Source organism: Esox lucius, chromosome 9, assembly GCF_011004845.1.
Source record: "Esox lucius isolate fEsoLuc1 chromosome 9, fEsoLuc1.pri, whole genome shotgun sequence".
Lineage (NCBI taxonomy): Eukaryota > Metazoa > Chordata > Actinopteri > Esociformes > Esocidae > Esox > Esox lucius.
Window position 1 is genome coordinate 1,887,778 of NC_047577.1, and position 18,913 is coordinate 1,906,690.

The following is an 18,913-nucleotide window of genomic DNA, read 5'->3' on the forward strand; positions in this document are numbered from 1 at the left end:
CCATACTAAAACGTAAATTCGGGTTGTACCTGCACCGCAAAGAATATTCCTCAAAATTGATACAGCTGAACTAAATAACCGCGCATGAACGGGCTTAGTCAGGGGAAACCATGACAAGCAGTAGTAAGAGAGTAATGAAAATCCCTACAGCAGTTTCAGTCGCTGTGAACCCCGACAGAATTTCCTTTGTTAATTTATGCAGGTTTATCTCATACGTGACATATTTAACATCTAATTTACAGCGACACGCACATAAAGACAAAGAAAGGTGTGTTGGACACGCTTGCACGGTGTTGGAAATAACACCTCTGGTGAGGGGAGTTAAGACATGAATGGAATGTGTGTATAGTGTAATGGAATGTTTGTTTAATGGGAGAATCTGTATTTTTCCTCCCTGCAATTGGGGGAGACATTTTGACCCATGATCACATGACACTACATTTTAGCACAAATGTAAAGGGTTGAATAAGGAGAATTTTCATCCACAAATCCATGATAATTAAATAGTGATGACAGCGGTAGTTGTATTTTAAACTGGAGGAGGGGCCAGAGAATGTGTGTCTACAAACGACAATGCGTTTGAGCCCAGTTATGGTGAAAAAGATGCATGACGTGTCTTTCCCAGAAGATCAAGCATGTATAGAACGACAGATTGGGTCAAGTATTCAATTTCTTTTTAAGATTTCTTTTTTTTTGACAGTCCCAAAAGCCACTCCCCCCTTTCACCATGTAAAAACATTTCAGCTCCTCAGCATTAAAGATTCAAACCAACGTTTGTAATGGCAAATACTTGCTAAAGTAATTAAACCTTTTACTCAGCGCTGACACAAATACATGGTTAACCTTCCCCACATAAAACCCTAACATACAACGGTCAAACCAACCAGCTCATTGCTAACCATCCTTCGCAGCGATGACTAGTAATACGGGTTAACCCTAACCATCCTTAGCAGCGATGACTAGTAATACGGGTTAACCCTAACCATCCTTAGCAGCGATGACTAGTAATACGGGTTAACCCTAACCATCCTTAGCAGCGATGACTAGTAATACGGGTTAACCCTAACCATCCTTAGCAGCGATGACTAGTAATACGGGTTAACCCTAACCATCCTTAGCAGCGATGACTAGTAATACGGGTTAACCCTAACTGGTACACATCAGACTGGAATAATGGGGTTCTAGTGATTGTTAGGTTGCATAGCAATAAGCGCTTCTTCCTGACTTGGAATAGTACCTTCCTTTTGGACATTTTCAGTTACTGGTCTGAGGCTTGGATGACATGTTCAGGACGGATGCCTCTGTCTGGGAACAAAGGCTAATTGGGACTACTGCCTGAGATTGAGAGAAGGTGCACACCAAGCCAGACAGGAACTGTGAAATGACCGCAAAGACAGCACACCAAGTCATACAGGAACTGTGAAATTACAGCGAAGACAGCGCACCAAGTCATACAGGAACTGTGAAATTACAGTGAAGACAGCGCACCAAGTCATACAGGAACTGTGCATTTCATTATCTATTTTGTCCATTGTTCTCACTCAAAGCCGGAAGCAGAAACACACACAAAAAAAAATGAATGCCACAAAAACAACACAAGCACTATTGAGACATGTCTTTTTATTGAAATTCATTATGTGCTGGATGACAACACCACCAGATAGTCTGAACGGAGGAGGAAACTGCCAAGTCAGTATAACACCACTACAACACAGCCTCCAGCAGTTGAGCAATAGGACAACAACACAGTCCCCAGCCTCACACACCCTCCTCACCCTCACACACCCAGTCCTCACACCTCCCCAAGGAGGAGCTACCACAGGATCCTCCCCTTCACAGAAGCACGTGATCATTGCCATGGAGGAACAGCCTGCACGGGCTGAAGATGAGTAATACACAAAGTAAGTGATTGAGGAGGGAAAAAAAGGAGTACTGTTAAATTGAAAAGTGCCAGAAAAGGAAAGGATAGTGGAAGAAAAATGTTTAACTTTGATAGGTAGATCTTCCCCTCCCACCCTGCGTTGCTGGCTTGCTGTAGTCGCTATACCACAAGGCACACTTTGATGATGTCACAAACAGAGAATGATGGAATCCCAAGAGTCCCAAGATTCTGAGCTCAATCTTCCTCCTCCAGTTGACGACACAGCAGCCCTCTAGTCCCCGCGCAAAAACAAAGCTGAGGAGAAAGAGGAGAGTGTGTCAAAACCACCACAGTACAAGTACAGAGTAACAGCGCATGTGCGCGTGCGTGCTACCTGCGTAGGGGACTACTCTCCAAGGGGAATGATTTCTTCGTTGATAAAAAACTCAATGGTCTCCTCTTCCCAGTCGTCTATGTTGCTGTCCAACTCATCGGTGTCTACTCCTGTAGGAGAAGAGAACGAGAAAATGAAAGAGATGGGGAGAGGTCAGGATTTAATATTAAGGAAAAATCCTCCATCTAGGAGAAGCGGATCAGAGCTCTTTTTAAGAGAATGAGAAATGGGGAGAAGAGGAGTCCTGGGGTAAGAGGTCATACCTCCTCGGAGTTCAAGGCGGGCAGCCTTCTGCTCCTGGTGCTGCAGCAGGGCGGCCTCTCTGTACCGGCGGTAGTCCTCCATCATGCTCCTCCTCTTGTCCACCAACTCCTACAACACACCCAGGAGGACCATTAGTAGTACAACACACCCAGGAGGACCATTAGTAGTACAACACACCCAGGAGGACCATTAGTAGTACAACACACCCAGGAGGACCATTAGTAGTACAACACATCCAAGAGGTCCATTAGTAGTACAACACATCCAAGAGGTCCATTAGTAGTACAACACATGTTATGTGATGTTACGTAATGATAAATGTAATGTTACGTAATGATAAATGTAATGTTACGTAATGATAAATGTAATGTTTCAGATGTTATAACGAACCTTGGAGGCCTTGCTCTGGCTGAGTCGATCCTTCTGCTCAAAGATCTTGGAGTACTTCTTCAAGTCCTTCTTGATTGCCTGGAAGAAGAAGCTGATCATCACTACACACCCCAGAGAGAACAGAACCCAGAACTGACAGAACCCTCAAAACAAAAGTGCCAGAACTGCGTACCTTGATGGCATCCAGTGGGAGCAGCGTAGGGGGGCGGGGCCTCCAGAGCAACTGACAGAACCGGTCCTTGTTGTTCTTCTGCAGGAGACGACCCTGGAACGTCCACAGCCAATAGGCATTGTCCACCTGGGTGGAGGAGAGAGACACAGACACACTCACGTTTGCAGGCTATCCTCAGGGGGACCAGAAAATAGAAACTGCATGCTCCCTTGCCCTAATCTTAACCCTTACCCTAACCCTAACCCCAAAGTAACATTTATGCCTAAACTTTACCTAGATGTAATGCCTAACCTTAACCCTAAACTTAACCAACAACACCTGGACCTTAAAGAAACCCCAATTCTAACTCAAAACATGAGTCACATTTTTTATGGTTTTACTATACTCATGGGGACATTTGGTTCCCATGAGTATAGTTAGACCCAACACACACACACACACACACACACACACGGTCCGATCCCTAGTGTCTCCTCCTCTGTACCTTGTGACTCCACCAGGAGACGGAGGTGACCACGTATCTTCCTGTTGGGTCCCACTCCACGTCAGAGGCCATGTAGTGCTCAGCGATGTTCATCATGGTGCAGTCAGACGTGTCCACGAACGCCAGAGCCCCGTTCATACTGGGGGAGGCCGAAGGGTTAAAACATACACACCTCACAGGGTTCCGGCCAAGCTTGTACACACACCAGAAGTCACACAGCAGTGCAACATCGTTCGCATTCACTCGTTCTGAAGACACACGTACCTCCGGAGCCCAGCCAGCACCATGAACTGCCCCTGTGGACTCCAGAAGATACTGTTGGCCTGCTGTTTGTCAAACATCTCTGAGGGAGAAAAGCGTGGGAGGAGGACAGAGGAGATGAGAAAAGCGTGGGAGGAGGACGGAGGAGATGAGAAAAACAAGTTCAGTTACAGTAAATGGGGAGAATCCTTGCTGATGTTCCCTGGTGGTGTAACACCGTATCGTTGTGGCGCCACCTTCAGGACCTGTGGTCTATTACCTCCCCTCCCACCCCGCTGACCTCCCCTCCCACCCCGCTGACCTCCCCTCCCTCCCCGCTGACCTCCCCTCCCTCCCCGCTGACCTCCCCTCCCTCCCCGCTGACCTCCCCTCCCTCCCCGCTGACCTCCCCTCCCACCCCGCTGACCTCCCCTCCCACCCCGCTGACCTCCCCTCCCACCCCGCTGACCTCCCCTCCCACCCCGCTGACCTCCCCTCCCACCCCCGCCGACCTCCCCGGGACACCCCGCCGACCTCCCCTCCCTCCCCCGCTGACCTCCCCGGGACACCCCGCTGACCTCCCCTCCCACCCCGCTGACCTCCCCTCCCACCCCCGCCGACCTCCCCTCCCTCCCCCGCTGACCTCCCCGGGACACCCCGCTGACCTCCCCTCCCTCCCCCGCTGACCTCCCCTCCCTCCCCCGCTGACCTCCCCGGGACACCCCGCTGACCTCCCCTCCCTCCCCCGCTGACCTCCCCTCCCTCCCCCGCCGACCTCCCCTCCCTCCCCCGCTGACCTCCCCGGGACACCCCGCCGACCTCCCCTGCCTGGTTTTATTTTCCGGACACTGTGACGCTGTACTTACTAATGAGTTCGATCTTGCCGTTGTTTTTGACGTGGTAGAAGGAGGCGTTGATTCGGGGAGATTCACCGTGCAAGACGGCAAACTTACTGCCGTTTGGCTCCCAGGCAAACGCTATGATGCTCTCCGCTATAGAGGAGAAGACCATGTCAGAATACCTGACTACATCTGTGTGTGTGTGTGTGAGGGGTGTGTGTGAGTGTGTGTGTGTGTGTGTGTGTGTGTGTGAGGGGTGTGTGTGTTACCGTTTTTAGATTCCGGGTCTCCCTTCATCTCCACAACGTCAACCGGAACTTGTTTTTCTCTCATCCTGAAGATCTCAAAGTTTGTCACGACACCCTGGGAGAGGGAGGGAGAGAGGGAGGGAGGGAGGGAGAGAGGGAGGGAGGTGAGAAAGCCAAGAAAATATCCATTAAAACAAAGCCTTCATCTTCCATCATTCCACGGTTCTCCTCACTAAACGGAGACCTCGGTTCTCCTCACCAACCTGGGTTCCTTTCGGCGTGCGGTCAACTTTGACACAGAGGTAGTCTCCCTGTCTCTGCCAATGGAGTTTACAGTCCACCACGTTGAACAGGTTTCTGACCCGGATCTCCTGTCTGGAGGGCAGCTGCATTAGGGTCACCCGGGCCGGAATGTCCTTATCCTCAGGGACCCAGAACGCTATGATGTTGTCACCAGGAGACCATGAGAAGTCCCTACGGACAGGGAGGGAAAGGGTTAACACACACACACACACACACACACACACGCCTGATGTGAAGACAACAGAGGACGAGTCCACTTACTTGATGCCGCTGATCTTAAGACTCTTCTTGTCCAACAGACCCATTGACTGCAGAAGAGAGTGAGTTTTAGACAGAGGATAACGTCGGAAATAGTTATAAAAACTGAACCAGAGTCTGTGGGGAAACTGTGATTATAAAGTCACCAGAGTTGTGGGGAAATTGTGATGACAAAGTCACCAGAGTCTGTGGGGAAACTGTGATGATAAAAGTCACTAGTCTGTGGGGAAACTGTGATGATAAAAGTCACTAGTCTGTGGGGAAACTGTGATGATAAAAGTCACTAGTCTGTGGGGAAACTGTGATGATAAAGTCACTAGTCTGTGGGGAAACTGTGATGATAAAAGTCACTAGTCTGTGGGGAAACTGTGATGATAAAGTCACTAGTCTGTGGGGAAACTGTGATGATAAAGTCACTAGTCTGTGGGGAAACTGTGATGATAAAGTCACTAGTCTGTGGGGAAACTGTGATGATAAAGTCACTAGTCTGTGGGGAAACTGTGATGATAAAGTCACTAGTCTGTGGGGAAACTGTGATGATAAAGTCACTAGTCTGTGGGGAAACTGTGATAACTCACTGGAGTCTCATAGATGCTTAATGTGTCCTGAGTCATCCGGGCAAAGAACTTCCCATCGTGACTCCACCTGAAGGAACACACACACACACACACACACACACACATATTAGAACACTGCTAATCAAGCTGTAGACCACCCAGAAGAATTGGTACCAAGAGGTGTGTGGTCCAAAAAAGAGACAGACCGGTAAAGATGACAGAGACAGGAGACAAAGAGAATGACAGTTGGTTCTTACTTGAAGATGGGCCAGTGAGCAGAGCTCTCACAGTGGAAACCCCTCTTCTTCTGGCCAGTCAGAATGTCCCAGATAATGATGGCCTGGGGGTCTTCCTTTGTGTCCATCAGGGGACTGAACGTCACCACATACCTATGAGGCAATATAACAACTTTACGTAACTATATGAACCTTAATAAGACTACAGTCATTAGCCTAGCTGTTATATGAATGGACACAAACACGAAACGTAAATGCTAACATATAGCAACAATCAGAGATATGCATCAGCACTCATCATTGGGACTGTTCCAGTCATGCTGATAAACTGTATATGACAGTCGTTTGGAAAAAGAGGCCCGAGGGTGCTGGCTTTGTATCAGGGAGGTTCTGGTCTTGTGTCCAGCACGATTAGACAGTTGATTTACTTGGCTGCACCTGTTCATCGTGTCTGCGTTGTGGTACGGCCATGCGCCAACCCGACGGGCTCTCCATTAATAAACTAGGTGCTTTGGCTTTCAGTGTCCTGTGTTTTAATTGAATCACTTTGACAATGTGCAGCTTAAAACAGCATAATGGGACTTCATACGGTATTGATTTAATCTTCCAAATATAAATGACTGATGGATTACCTCTCGCAGGGAGAGAAGTCGATAAGAGACACCCCCTGGTGACTGAAACGTTGGATCTGCTTAAACTTCTCTCCTCCCCACAATGCAATGCCTCGTTGATGGAACGTGGCCAGGTAGGTTCCTTTGGGAGACCAGCGAACGTACGTCTCTGTCCAGCGCTACAACACACACGCACACACAGACACAGACACACCGATCACATTGGGGAAATGTCATCTTACACAAAGAAGCCATATTGTAGCATTGAGGGCATCAAAGACTCAAAGCAGAGATAGCTTTAAAAACTGCTGACATTTGCGTCTCGGTCTTAAAAGGCTCCCTGCAGGACCTTCCCGAGAGACGTGATTGGTGGACTTACCGCCCTTTCCTCAGCGACAATTGGATCCTTGGGGTCGTTGTTGAAGATGGCGGTCCTCTCTCCTGATTCGTAGATGACACTGTACTGGTCACGGCAGTCTGGATCCTCCATCCAGTGACGCATGTTACCCTGGCAACGCAAAGACCAATTGACCTTAAGGCTTAATGACCCAACACCCAAAGGGACTTCCTCCCAGTTATGGTTCAGGTTGGCACTTGGGCAGCAGAAGCGGACCAGGCATGTGTAACGAGGTGAAACTACAGTGTTACTCCATGAAATGTTTGTTTGTGCGGTGAAACAGTGCAACACTCACAAAGTCCTTGAAGGGCTGTTTCTCAGGGGTTTCCCACTCATCACAGATGTTCATGTACCTGGGATGCAACATCACAATCTACATGAGACATTTCAGTATAATGTGCTTGTATCTCAGTGCCTCCCAGTCATTTGGAGTTACCTGGTTAGAAAAGGGGGTTGTAGGAGGAACTAAAAGTAACTTCCTCCACAATAATGGAGTAACAAGTAACTTCCTACATAAATGGCTATTATGTGGCAAAACTAAGTTTAAGCTACAACATTTTCCTGGCAGAAACCTGTGTATGTTCTCTGGGCAGTCCACAACCACCTAAATATTACAGAAGAGCTGGAACAACGCCTCGAGGATATGACTTTGTTCTTACTTGTCAAAGTCTGTGAAGACGTTGACCCTGAAGGTGTGCTGTTTGTCCAGCTTGTAGCCATCTGCGTTCTTCACGGCATCCAGAGCCTGTGTAGGGGCTCCATACTCCAGGAAGATATACCTAGAACATATACATAACATTAACTGCAGTAGGGGCAAGTTGTTTTCGTTAGGGTGCATTCAGGGTCAGTTACAGATGAAGATAATAATTTTTTCAGAATAAAGACATCCTCAAAGCATTTGATACAAATGAATGGGCAACTCTATGATTCAGACTGGTTAATGCTACCACCATGCTAACACACACCTTTGAAAACAACAGGATCCTTCCGTGTTGCTGTGCGATAGATGCTAAACACCATAGAGCCTATACCAAGGCAGGACATAGAAATCCAATAATAGATGCTAAACACCATAAAGCCTATACCAAGGCAGGACATAGAAATCCAATAATAAATGCTAAACTCCACAGAGCCTTTTCCACAGCAGGACATAGAAATCCAATAATAGATGATGAAACACCATAGAGCCTTTTCCACAGCAGGACATAGAAATCCAATAATAGATGATAAAACACCATAGAGCCTATACCAAGAGAGGACATAGAAATCAAAAAATCTATTGTTGAACGCATTACTGAACAAAACATGCGTATCTTGATGTGTGCTTTTGTACTTAGAGACAAAGAGAGCAGCAATTCTATAGCATTTGCAGACAGGAACTCCCACTAAAGTTTGGATGTGTCCCTGTAACATAGGAAAACATTCTCCCAACACCTCCACGTAAATGTGACCCAAATGTCACTTCCAAAAAGGTGAAAGGCAGTTTGTACATGTCCACAAGCCCTGCTGAGAAGGACCACTCACCCTTTAGTGGAACCATCAGGCCCCTCGGGGTAGAACTCATTGGTGATCTTGCCGAACTTGGAGAAGATCTTGTGGATTACGTTCTTCAGCTTCTCCAGGCGCTCGGGACCCACCTGGGGGACATTGTCCACAACGATCACGGAGTCGATCCCGTCTGCCTCCTGGGGCTTCTCTCGTAGGAGGTCTCCCAGGAGTTCTATAGAGGAAATAGAAGAGGGGGAGAGAAATAATGCAAGGATGAAAGAAAGCACATCGAAAGACGTAAGGTGAGGAAAAAGGAGAGGACGATGTTTATAACTGGTTCGGTGTTTAATCAAACATGTGCATTTCACTTTCATTGATGGTGTGCAGACAAGCGTTTCCCACCGGGGTTATAGTTCTGGTACTTATATGATAAGACACTGAGTTCTATTGTAGGTTGACAAGTCACTTGGCTGTGTTGGTTGACCATATCGGTGCCAAAACACCCGGCTGTATGTCCCTTTGCGGACCTGCAGATAATGCCCGTAGTCTAGGGTTAATTCTCCAAGGGTGTAGCTACTTAGGCTAAATGATGCTGTAGGTTAGAAACCACACGGTTGCCTCAATTATCTGACAGCTGGTACAGCTAGATAGTGAGCAATTCATTCACATCGCTGGAAGTAAAATGTCCCGCTTCAAGCAAGCTAATTAGCTATGCTGGAAAGAAAACATTACAAAGACATAATAGTCACAAAAAAAACATATCCAAAAACAATTTAAAATGTAACGCGTCAAATGTCACAGGCGTAAATGGCTCTCATCTGGTACGTAATTTTCGTAGATGTACAAGCATGGAACACTGAATGAAAGGACGAGACATGAATGAATGCACTGTTAACAGCTGCTGAAGTTACCGGTTTGCGAACGTCCACAAAATGATTATTTACGGATTAGTAGGTGTACTCTTTAACAATATTAAAGCGATGAGAACAATTATTTGATTACGTTTGATGTGCATTTTATTGTATATCGTCAACTATATAGCTAGCAATGCCAGCCATGCCGGTTGGTAGCTAAGCTACTTAACATGCTAAACTCACCACCCAGCTAGTAAAGACGCTAACTAGGCCTAAAAAAGCCGGGATCTTTCCTGCGTATGCTTACCTTCATCATCGATGTCATCTACGAAGTCTTCTGGGTCGCTGAACGACGGCTCATCCTCGTCATAGTCGACATCAGGCGGCATATCCTCCGTATCGTGCATGTTCATGTTTTGTGAGCGCGTTTATTAAAGCCAAATCGGTGTAAATCTAGATTTCTAGAAGGCAGACGGTTACCCGCTAGTGTGGCACCATGTGCGATTACGTGCAAATGGACGATGTTCTGAAAGTGTGGAATCGTCGAGAGGGACTCCTGGTGTCGCCTAGCGATAGCACTAGATACGCAGTACGTGGATAGTACGCAGTACAATGGAAGCGCTGTTCGATTATGCTTATCGGATTGAGAGAGATCGGAGAAAATGCGCAGTTGCAAAAAACGTTATACATTTCATACACTCCGCGGTTTGTCCTTCTTGCTTTCCGTTGTGAGGTAATCCACGCACCGGTAGAAAGAAACATTTTTTTTTGACGCGCGAGATATACATTTCTGGCGAAATAGATAGTCCCAGTGTTGTCAAATTAGTAGTCCCTAAACCGGCATTTCAGATTGTCTTTAAAACATGGTAGTTAATTTATCTTGCTGTCTTTATAAGCTTGAAATGTAATTGCACTCAGTTGTGTGTTTGACTTGGCTAGCTAAAACGTTTTTCTATCAAAGTTACAGTAATGAGCTAATTGGCTAGGACGGTAGCTCTTGTTCATTGCCTTTTTGCTCCATCGAGCAACGCGTACTTAATGCCTTGGGCCAGAGCTATCTAGCAAGATGAAGTGGTATCTGTCTGATGTAGGTATTTGTTCCATGGCTATTCCCATAGATACCCCCGAACTGCGTAATGGACAGCGAGTGTATGTTGTTGCTGCCCCGGGTGTGTGCGGTTCTAGCGGACCCCAGACAGTCCCTACCAGATGACACCAGTCTGGAAAAGCTTTTGGACTGGTTGACTGGTCTCACCAAGGAGGGTGAGCAAACACATTCACACTCACAAAAAAGCAGGCTGTGTGACAATTTAATGTCCTTGTGGAGAACCCAAACATTACCGTTTTAAAGCCAATTGTCCCTAAACCTTGACCTACTCCTAAACATAACCCTATGATCTGCACCAAATTAGTTTAGCCCTTACACACACTCTCACATCAAGGAGCGTGAGGGAATACCACCGCAACTGAATGGAAAAATATTTAGAGACCCACTTCTGCACCTGCCAAAACCCTTGTCTTCCTGTCATGTTGGTTGTTTCCAGACCATGGCCAAGCCCTGCTGGAGTCCTGTCCCTGTCTGCTGGACTATATCTCCACTGTATGTCTCGACAAAACTCCAGATCCCAGCATGCTTTCCTTCAGCCTCAAGCTCTCCGGCCTGTTGGCAGCTAGCCAACACGGCTTCAGCCTGCTGCAGGTGAGCTACTCAATCCACACATGAATGAATCTAGCCCACATTACCTGGCTAGTACACATACTGTAAAATGAGACAACCCCCCCCCCCCCCGTCTTGTTTATTCTGTGAACGTCCCTGCTTCACAACAGACATCATGCGTTGCCTGCGATGCAACACTTCTTGTGAAATTAATGAGCACTATGGAACTGCTTATGCTGCATCGAGTCAACTGGCCCAAGCTGAACAACTGGCAGATTTTCATTCTCGGCAGCTGATTAACACGCTCATTCTATATTGTGAATGGAAGTAAGGGGGGAAAAACAGATTTTTGATTGGTTTCTGGAAAAGCAGGTAGATCATCAGATTAATGCAAAGTGTTGAGGTGAAGTGAAAGTGAAAATTTGACATGGTAACATGCTACGAGTTGTCCAATTATAAGCAAATATTTTGTAATATAATGATTCTACGGTTTTACGTTAGTGCTACAGTTGGTCAAACAATGAAAGACTGCACATCATCTGCGATGGCAGAATCCTCGAGTGCCAAATCATTGTCGTGTCAGATCTGCCCCAAGGTTGTCCTCAGCTTTGTTCATCCGTTCATTTTTAAATTATTTATCAGGATCGCTCCGTCCTTGGTGTGGCCTACGACAGTGAGCGCTGGAAGGGGGCGGGCCTCTGGGAGGATCCAAGTGTGCGGATTGGCTGGATCCATGGTGTGAATAACATGCTACAGCACGCTCTGGCACTGCACTTCCTGGAGCAGGCTGGTAGGTTCTCCTATAGTAGGACACTGTAGGGAACACTGTAGGGTTCTATGTAGGGTGTGGGGTCCTTCAGCAGGGTGTGGGGTCCTTCAGCAGGGTGTGGGGTCCTCCAGCAGGGTGTGGGGTCCTTCAGCAGGGTGTGGGGTCCTCCAGTAGTGTGTGAGGTCCTCCAGCAGGGAAACATTCACCTTTTGATATTGAGATGGACCCTTGAGGTAAGGACACAAGGAAACCACTACACTATAGAGATGGACCCTTGAGGTTAGGACACAAGGTAAGGAAACCAACGAGAGTACCCTGTTTTCTTCCTGTCTCCTCAGGCCTCACCAAACCCATCCTGCAGCTGCAGACCGACCCCAGCCTATTTGTTGCCTTGGCTGCCAATCACCTCCTGGCCCATCTTCTAACCTTCCACCAACCAACCACAGCCTCACACACAACTCAGAGGAATGGCCTTTCTCGACCACTCAGTGAGGAAGGGGAATTGGTCGAAACCACTCAGGCGAGTTCCGTCACCATGGAGATCTTGAGGCACCTGGAGAATTCGTTGGTTTCAGACAACCACACACAGGTATAAACTTTGATTGATTTATTCAAAATTTGAGCATTGGCCAGAGGGGAGGAGAGAGGCCAGAGGGGAAGAAAGAGGAGATTGGTAGAGGATAGAAATAAAATGTATTTTCAGAAGGTCTTTGTTCTTACTGTACTTTGTATCCTCAGGTGCTCCAGGGGCTGAGGCTGTTGTCTGTGACACTTCCACAAGCTGAGGCTGCTCTCCGGGAGTTGCTGATGAGTCGAGTCCTGAGGCCTTTGGAGGGGTTGGTCCTAGCAGGCCGCAGGGACCTCACCCAACCTCTCATGGACGTCCTGCTGGCAGCCTACAGGTAGATGATGGGCGGTTTGAACTGGAACCTACAACCAACACGGGTTAGAACACGACGGCCGTATCAGGGGTTCCTTTATTACTGAATGGAATGGAGCAGGGAGGTGGATCAGGGGTTCCTTTATTACTGAATGGAATGGAGCAGGGAGGTGGATCAGGGGTTCCTTTATTACTGAATGAATGGAGCAGGGAGGTGGATCAGGGGTTCCTTTATTACTGAATGGAATGGAGCAGGGAGGTGGATCAGGAGTTTGTTTGTTACTGAATGGAATGGAGCAGGGAGGTGGATCAGGAGTTTGTTTGTTACTGAATGGAATGGAGCAGGGAGGTGGATCAGGAGTTCCTTTATTACTGAATGAATGGAGCAGGAAGGTGGATCAGGGATTCCTTTATTAATGAATGAATGGAGCAGGGAGGTGGATCAGGGGTTTGTTTGTTACTGAATGGAATGGAGCAGGGAGGTGGATCAGGGGTTTGTTTGTTACTGAATGGAATGGAGCAGGGAGGTGGATCAGGAGTTCCTTTATTACTGAATGGAATGGAGCAGGGAGGTGGATCAGGGATTCCTTTATTACTGAATGGAATGGAGCAGGGAGGTGGATCAGGGGTTCCTTTATTACTGAATGGAATGGAGCAGGGAGGTGGATCAGGAGTTTGTTTGTTACTGAATGGAATGGAGCAGGGAGGTGGATCAGGAGTTTGTTTGTTACTGAATGGAATGGAGCAGGGAGGTGGATCAGGAGTTCCTTTATTACTGAATGAATGGAGCAGGAAGGTGGATCAGGGATTCCTTTATTAATGAATGAATGGAGCAGGGAGGTGGATCAGGGGTTTGTTTGTTACTGAATGGAATGGAGCAGGGATGTGGATCAGGGGTTTGTTTGTTACTGAATGGAATGGAGCAGGGAGGTGGATCAGGAGTTCCTTTATTACTGAATGGAATGGAGCAGGGAGGTGGATCAGGGGTTCCTTTATTACTGAATGAATGGAGCAGGGAGGTGGATCAGGGATTCCTTTATTACTGAATGGAATGGAGCAGGGAGGTGGATCAGGAGTTCCTTTATTACTGAATGGAATGGAGCAGGGAGGTGGATCAGGGGTTCCTTTATTACTGAATGGAATGGAGCAGGGAGGTGGATCAGGGATTCCTTTATTACTGAATGGTATGGAGCAGGGAGGTGGATCAGGAGTTCCTTTATTACTGAATGGAATGGAGCAGGGAGGTGGATCAGGGGTTCCTTTATTACTGAATGGAATGGAGCAGGGAGGTGGATCAGGGGTTCCTTTATTACTGAATGGAATGGAGCAGGGAGGTGGATCAGGAGTTTCTTTATTACTGAATGGAATGGAGCAGGGAGATGGATCAGGGGTTCCTTTATTACTGAATGGAATGGAGCAGGGAGGTGGATCAGGAGTTCCTTTATTACTGAATGGAATGGAGCAGGGAGGTGGATCAGGAGTTCCTTTATTACTGAATGAATGGAGCAGGAAGGTGGATCAGGGATTCCTTTATTAATGAATGAATGGAGCAGGGAGGTGGATCAGGGGTTTGTTTGTTACTGAATGGAATGGAGCAGGGAGGTGGATCAGGGGTTTGTTTGTTACTGAATGGAATGGAGCAGGGAGGTGGATCAGGAGTTCCTTTATTACTGAATGGAATGGAGCAGGGAGGTGGATCAGGGGTTCCTTTATTACTGAATGGAATGGAGCAGGGAGGTGGATCAGGAGTTCCTTTATTACTGAATGGAATGGAGCAGGGAGGTGGATCAGGGATTCCTTTATTACTGAATGGAATGGAGCAGGGAGATGGATCAGGGGTTCCTTTATTACTGAATGAATGGAGCAGGGAGGTGGATCAGGGGTTCCTTTATTACTGAATGAATGGAGCAGGGAGGTGGATCAGTTGGATGATTTATTTACCATTATTTTTTCAACTCTTTTCACTGAGAATACATTTTCTTTATAGCAACGTCCCAAAAGCAAGGAGGGTTAACAGCCTTGCTTAGGGACAAAACAACACCTTGTTGACTCTGGGATTTGATCTAACAACCTGCCCCTGACCCTTTCCAATCAGATCTCTACTCAGTGACACACACTTTTAATATGATACTTTGATATTTCATGTCAACTTGTTTTTTTTAGGTCTGGCCCATGTGACTCCAGACTTGTGTTTCTGATGACGTCCATGCTGAACTCCCAGAATTCCTCTGATGCTGCGCTGTGTGCTGCTGCTACCCTCCCTCTCGACACCTGGTAACACACACACACGGAATACATTTCTCACATATACACAGACACTCACTTATTTTCATCAGATATTATGCAGTTTACCAACATTTCTAAATGTCCAAAACATATTACATTCTTCTTTTTCTTTAATACATCTCTGCTATAATATAAAGGTCTGGACATAATGTGTCTCGTCTGCAGTCCTCCAGACCTGAGGGAGAAAGTTGCAGCTGTCCTCCTGGAACCTCTACAGGCCATCACTGGAGTTAGTTTACTGGATAGACACAACGATCAACAGACAGACCACAGACGCACCGATCAACAGACAGACCAGATGGACAGTGACCAGGACAAACAGTGGGATGGTGTCAGCTCTGTCCTGTTGGATCATCTCAATAAGAAATCATCCTGTATCTCCTTGATCTGCCTGTGTGTGTCCAACACTCTTGCTGTAGTCCACACTGTGAGATATGATCTCTATTTATCTTTATATCTCTCTCTGTTTATATCTCTGTCTCAATTCATCTCTGTCTCTGTTTATCTCTTTATCTTTATGTATCTTTCTATATCTATTCATCTATCTATATTTGTCTCCCTATCTCTGTTCATCTCTTTATATCTATTAATCTCTGTATCTCTCTCACTATTTATCTCTCTCTTTCTCTGTGCAAAACATTTATTTTCCTTCAAATCTGATAGCATATTATTGCTAACAATAGTAAAGGGTTTTTGATTGTATGAAGGGCTTCCTTTAATTGTCCAGATCTTTCTTTTGTTCTTTCTGTCCTTGATTTTTCTCTTTTTCAGGAGTCATGTGCCTCAGTCCTGCATGCTGTGATGGCACTCCTGAATATCTGTAACGGCCAATCCTCTCCGAGCACAGCTGTCATTGGCTACAGCAAAGCCATCACCAACCTGATTGGCTGCAGTAAGGTTCAGAGGTGTGGCCTAGATGCCCTCGCTAGCCTTAGCACTTGCTCAGGTGAGTGGAGTGTGTTTTTAAATGTTTCAAGTGGCATTTCAGACAGATTCGTATGAAAATTGTTTATTTCAGGAGCTGTGGACCTAGTGACGGATGTGTTACGAGTTCTTCTACAATACCTCCACAACCCTGACTCCGACGCCACTGTAAGACACACACACTGTAAGACACACACACTGTAAGACACACACACTGTAAGACACACACACTGTAAGACACACACACTGTAAGACACACACACCAAAGAAAATCCAAAAGACACTTCTAAAAAAAAATAAAAAGTAAAATGCTATGAATGGTGTCTGTCTCTCTGTTCTTCTCCAGGTGGTCCAGAAGAGCTACCAGGCCATGTTGAGGTGGCTGAATATTTCTACAGAACCTCTTTATCTGACTCCTCTGGTTGGTCAAGGTAGGGCTCTTTATCTGACTCCTCTGGTCGGTCAAGGTAGGGCTGTTCACCTGACTCTGTCGTCTTTCTGTCTGTTGGTCTTTGTGTTTGTCTCTGTGGTCAGACCTCCTTCCTGTGTTGAAGAAGCGCATGTGTGATGTGCGTTGGGAGGTGAGAGACTCTACCGTTGAGTTCCTTGGCCACCTGTGTGTGAGTGGCGTGGTGTCATCCTGCACAATCACCCCTATCCTGCTGGAGGCGCTGTCTGATCAGCAGAGCTATGTGAGGGCAAGCGCCATCTCTGCCCTGGCCAAGAGCCTACCTCTCAGTGGTCAGCAGGGGGCAGCACAAGACCACGTTGAGGTGAGGCTCAGTGTAAAATCACCAATAGTTGAGGCGACCGCACTGCCCCGTCGTCAGAAGAACTCCAGTCAAACAGCTTTTTAAGCATATTGCTCTTGTCAGGTGCATTTTGTAGAGTAATGGACTAGTACACAGGGCTCTGCTCCTATAATCTCTCCAATTGAAATTTTCTGAAGGAGTGTGTGTGTGTGTTCTCCCCAGAAGGAGGCAGTCCCTCGGGTACTCCACATTCTGTCCCAGGATTCCGAGGGCTTCGCTAGACGTGCTGTGGTCCAGTTCTTCATAACGTGGCTGAAGACACACCCATTATCATCATCATCATCATCGTCCTCCGCCGTGCTGCGTTCGGTCCTGTCGCTAGGCAGCGTGGACCTGGACTGGGAGGTTAAATGTCATACCCTGGAGTTGGTTGACCTCCTGATGCAGGAAACACTCCCGGGTCAACTGGGGTCAGAGCCAGGGTCGGCTCCTCCCCCATACGCTGTGTCTCTGTCCTATGGTGGCTCTTTAGGGACAAACAACCCCACACACACTCACTCGCTGACATCTAGCCTTCCCCCGCCCCCTCTCACACGCACCCCCGCTCCAACAGAGCCAATCACAGCCCCCCATCTCGGCCTGTCTGGGTTGGTGAATCTAGGGGTTATCACGGCTCTGCTCAACGGCCTGTTTGACTGCGACAGGCCTGTAGCTTTAAAAGCCTGCAGCCTGTTGCTACGGCTACGAAACACCGTCTGTCCCCGGCCACTAGGGCAGGTCGCCGTGGCGACCGACAACACAACAGTGTCTGAGGTGATGTTTGACCTGAGTGGCCAGGTTTGGGCGCCTGAGGTGATCTTGAGGTTGGCAGAGAAGAGGGAATGTGATTGGGCTGAAGATGGGGAGGGAGTCTGTGATAGGCTGGTTGGAAACTGTGGGTCTAGTTCCGAAGCCTGCGGTAGGTGGACAGAGCGGAGTGGGTGTGGGGGCGGTATAGGCGTGTGTGAGGTGTTGTGGTCGCTGGGTCTCGAGGAGAGACAGAGTGTTTTGTCTCGGAGTAGTGACCACGTCCAGAACTCCCCCCTTTCTCTCCTTCAGGACATACTGACAGCCACGCGCGCTGCGGACATAGAGGAGGTCATCGTGGACTGTTACTGAGGCTGATGTGAAGGTCACTCAGTTCACCGACGCGTAACACCTCCTGCTCCTACTATCAGAACTCATGTTGATTTATTGAGTCCAGGACACACATTTCTGTATGAAAAAATTAAAGTTTTGATATTCCACACCTGATGTCATGGTTGTTCTGTCTTAAATGGTAGCTTCATTTATTCTCATTTACAGCTCTGGTACGGGCCCCTTTGGGGATTTAAAGTTAATGGACTATGTAAAGTGGAACCTCCAGCCAATCCGATGGGGGGTGAATGAGTGTGAAGATCAGAACCCTGGAGTCTCGTTCTACAGCACCTCCTTAGAGAACTTGAGTAGCGTTTGAATCATGCGCTTCTTTTCATTCACTGATCAGTCACTCCATCACCCTGTGATGAAGCTCCCTCTTAAAGAGCAAGCAGATGAAGTGTTTTAAACTAGGAAGCCAGATGATTAATATTTTGGGTTAATGGTTCACCACACATTTTTAATGGTCGTATTCCTTCAATCCAGAGTCTCTGAAAGGGGACGTCACCATGAGTCCTCCTGACAAATACGAGTGGACAAGACAGACGTCAACCGTGTTCCATCATCTTTCTCAGAACTCATGTGAATTCATGTTTATACCTGCTTTACTGTGTAATGTCACGAAGTACTGTAATTGGATCCAGGAATGAAATGTAACAACATCTTAAGCGTATTAATCATTGTCTCAGCGTGGTTGACAACGGAGTAGGCCTTGAGCAAAAACAACTCTTTCAGTAAAACTGGGTTCTTATTTCAGAACCACTGTTGGATGACCTCACATTCTGTGATGGCAATAAAGGTTAAAGACTTATGACTCTCTCCGGTTACCATGACAAATCAATAAATGAACTTCAATTAATGCTGCACACGGCT

The 18,913-nt window shown here is 47.2% G+C and overlaps 2 protein-coding genes across 5 annotated transcripts; one reads left to right on the plus strand and one right to left on the minus strand.

Moving 5' to 3' along the window:
* Nucleotides 1-1,600: 1,600 nt before the first annotated feature.
* Nucleotides 1,601-10,111, minus strand: eif3ba (eukaryotic translation initiation factor 3, subunit Ba). 2 transcript variants are annotated; one of them, XR_002196212.3, is made up of 20 exons: nucleotides 9,904-10,111; nucleotides 8,779-8,974; nucleotides 7,914-8,033; nucleotides 7,550-7,607; nucleotides 7,237-7,365; nucleotides 6,879-7,036; nucleotides 6,268-6,399; nucleotides 6,032-6,098; nucleotides 5,457-5,503; nucleotides 5,156-5,366; nucleotides 4,914-5,007; nucleotides 4,672-4,797; nucleotides 3,830-3,908; nucleotides 3,566-3,704; nucleotides 3,082-3,207; nucleotides 2,910-2,987; nucleotides 2,519-2,627; nucleotides 2,256-2,365; nucleotides 1,989-2,176; nucleotides 1,601-1,879 (listed from the first exon to the last, which is right to left on the minus strand). XR_002196212.3 is itself a non-coding variant. In XM_010864758.5 (19 exons), exons 1-18 carry the CDS (start codon nucleotides 10,007-10,009, stop codon nucleotides 2,268-2,270), a joined length of 2,073 nt encoding a protein of 690 aa, XP_010863060.1. In that variant the 5' UTR covers nucleotides 10,010-10,111; the 3' UTR covers nucleotides 1,601-2,176; nucleotides 2,256-2,267. The 2 variants fall into 2 exon arrangements, 1 of the variants encoding a protein (XP_010863060.1); XM_010864758.5 differs by having other exon boundaries at nucleotides 1,601-2,176.
* On the plus strand, nucleotides 9,557-18,152 carry brat1 (BRCA1-associated ATM activator 1). Of its 3 annotated transcripts, none has more exons than XM_010864761.4 (13): nucleotides 9,557-9,692; nucleotides 10,715-10,859; nucleotides 11,141-11,295; nucleotides 11,896-12,043; nucleotides 12,361-12,611; nucleotides 12,761-12,924; nucleotides 15,066-15,176; nucleotides 15,354-15,615; nucleotides 15,960-16,134; nucleotides 16,207-16,280; nucleotides 16,459-16,543; nucleotides 16,647-16,885; nucleotides 17,087-18,152. In XM_010864761.4, the coding sequence occupies exons 1-13, from the start codon at nucleotides 9,675-9,677 to the stop codon at nucleotides 18,020-18,022; spliced, it is 2,763 nt and encodes a 920-aa protein (XP_010863063.2). In that variant the 5' UTR covers nucleotides 9,557-9,674; the 3' UTR covers nucleotides 18,023-18,152. The 3 variants fall into 3 exon arrangements, with proteins under 3 accessions (XP_010863063.2, XP_010863061.2, XP_010863064.2); XM_010864759.4 differs by lacking the exon at nucleotides 9,557-9,692 and adding an exon at nucleotides 10,210-10,329; XM_010864762.3 differs by lacking the exon at nucleotides 9,557-9,692 and adding an exon at nucleotides 10,357-10,462.
* The last annotated feature ends 761 nt before the right edge of the window (nucleotides 18,153-18,913 follow it).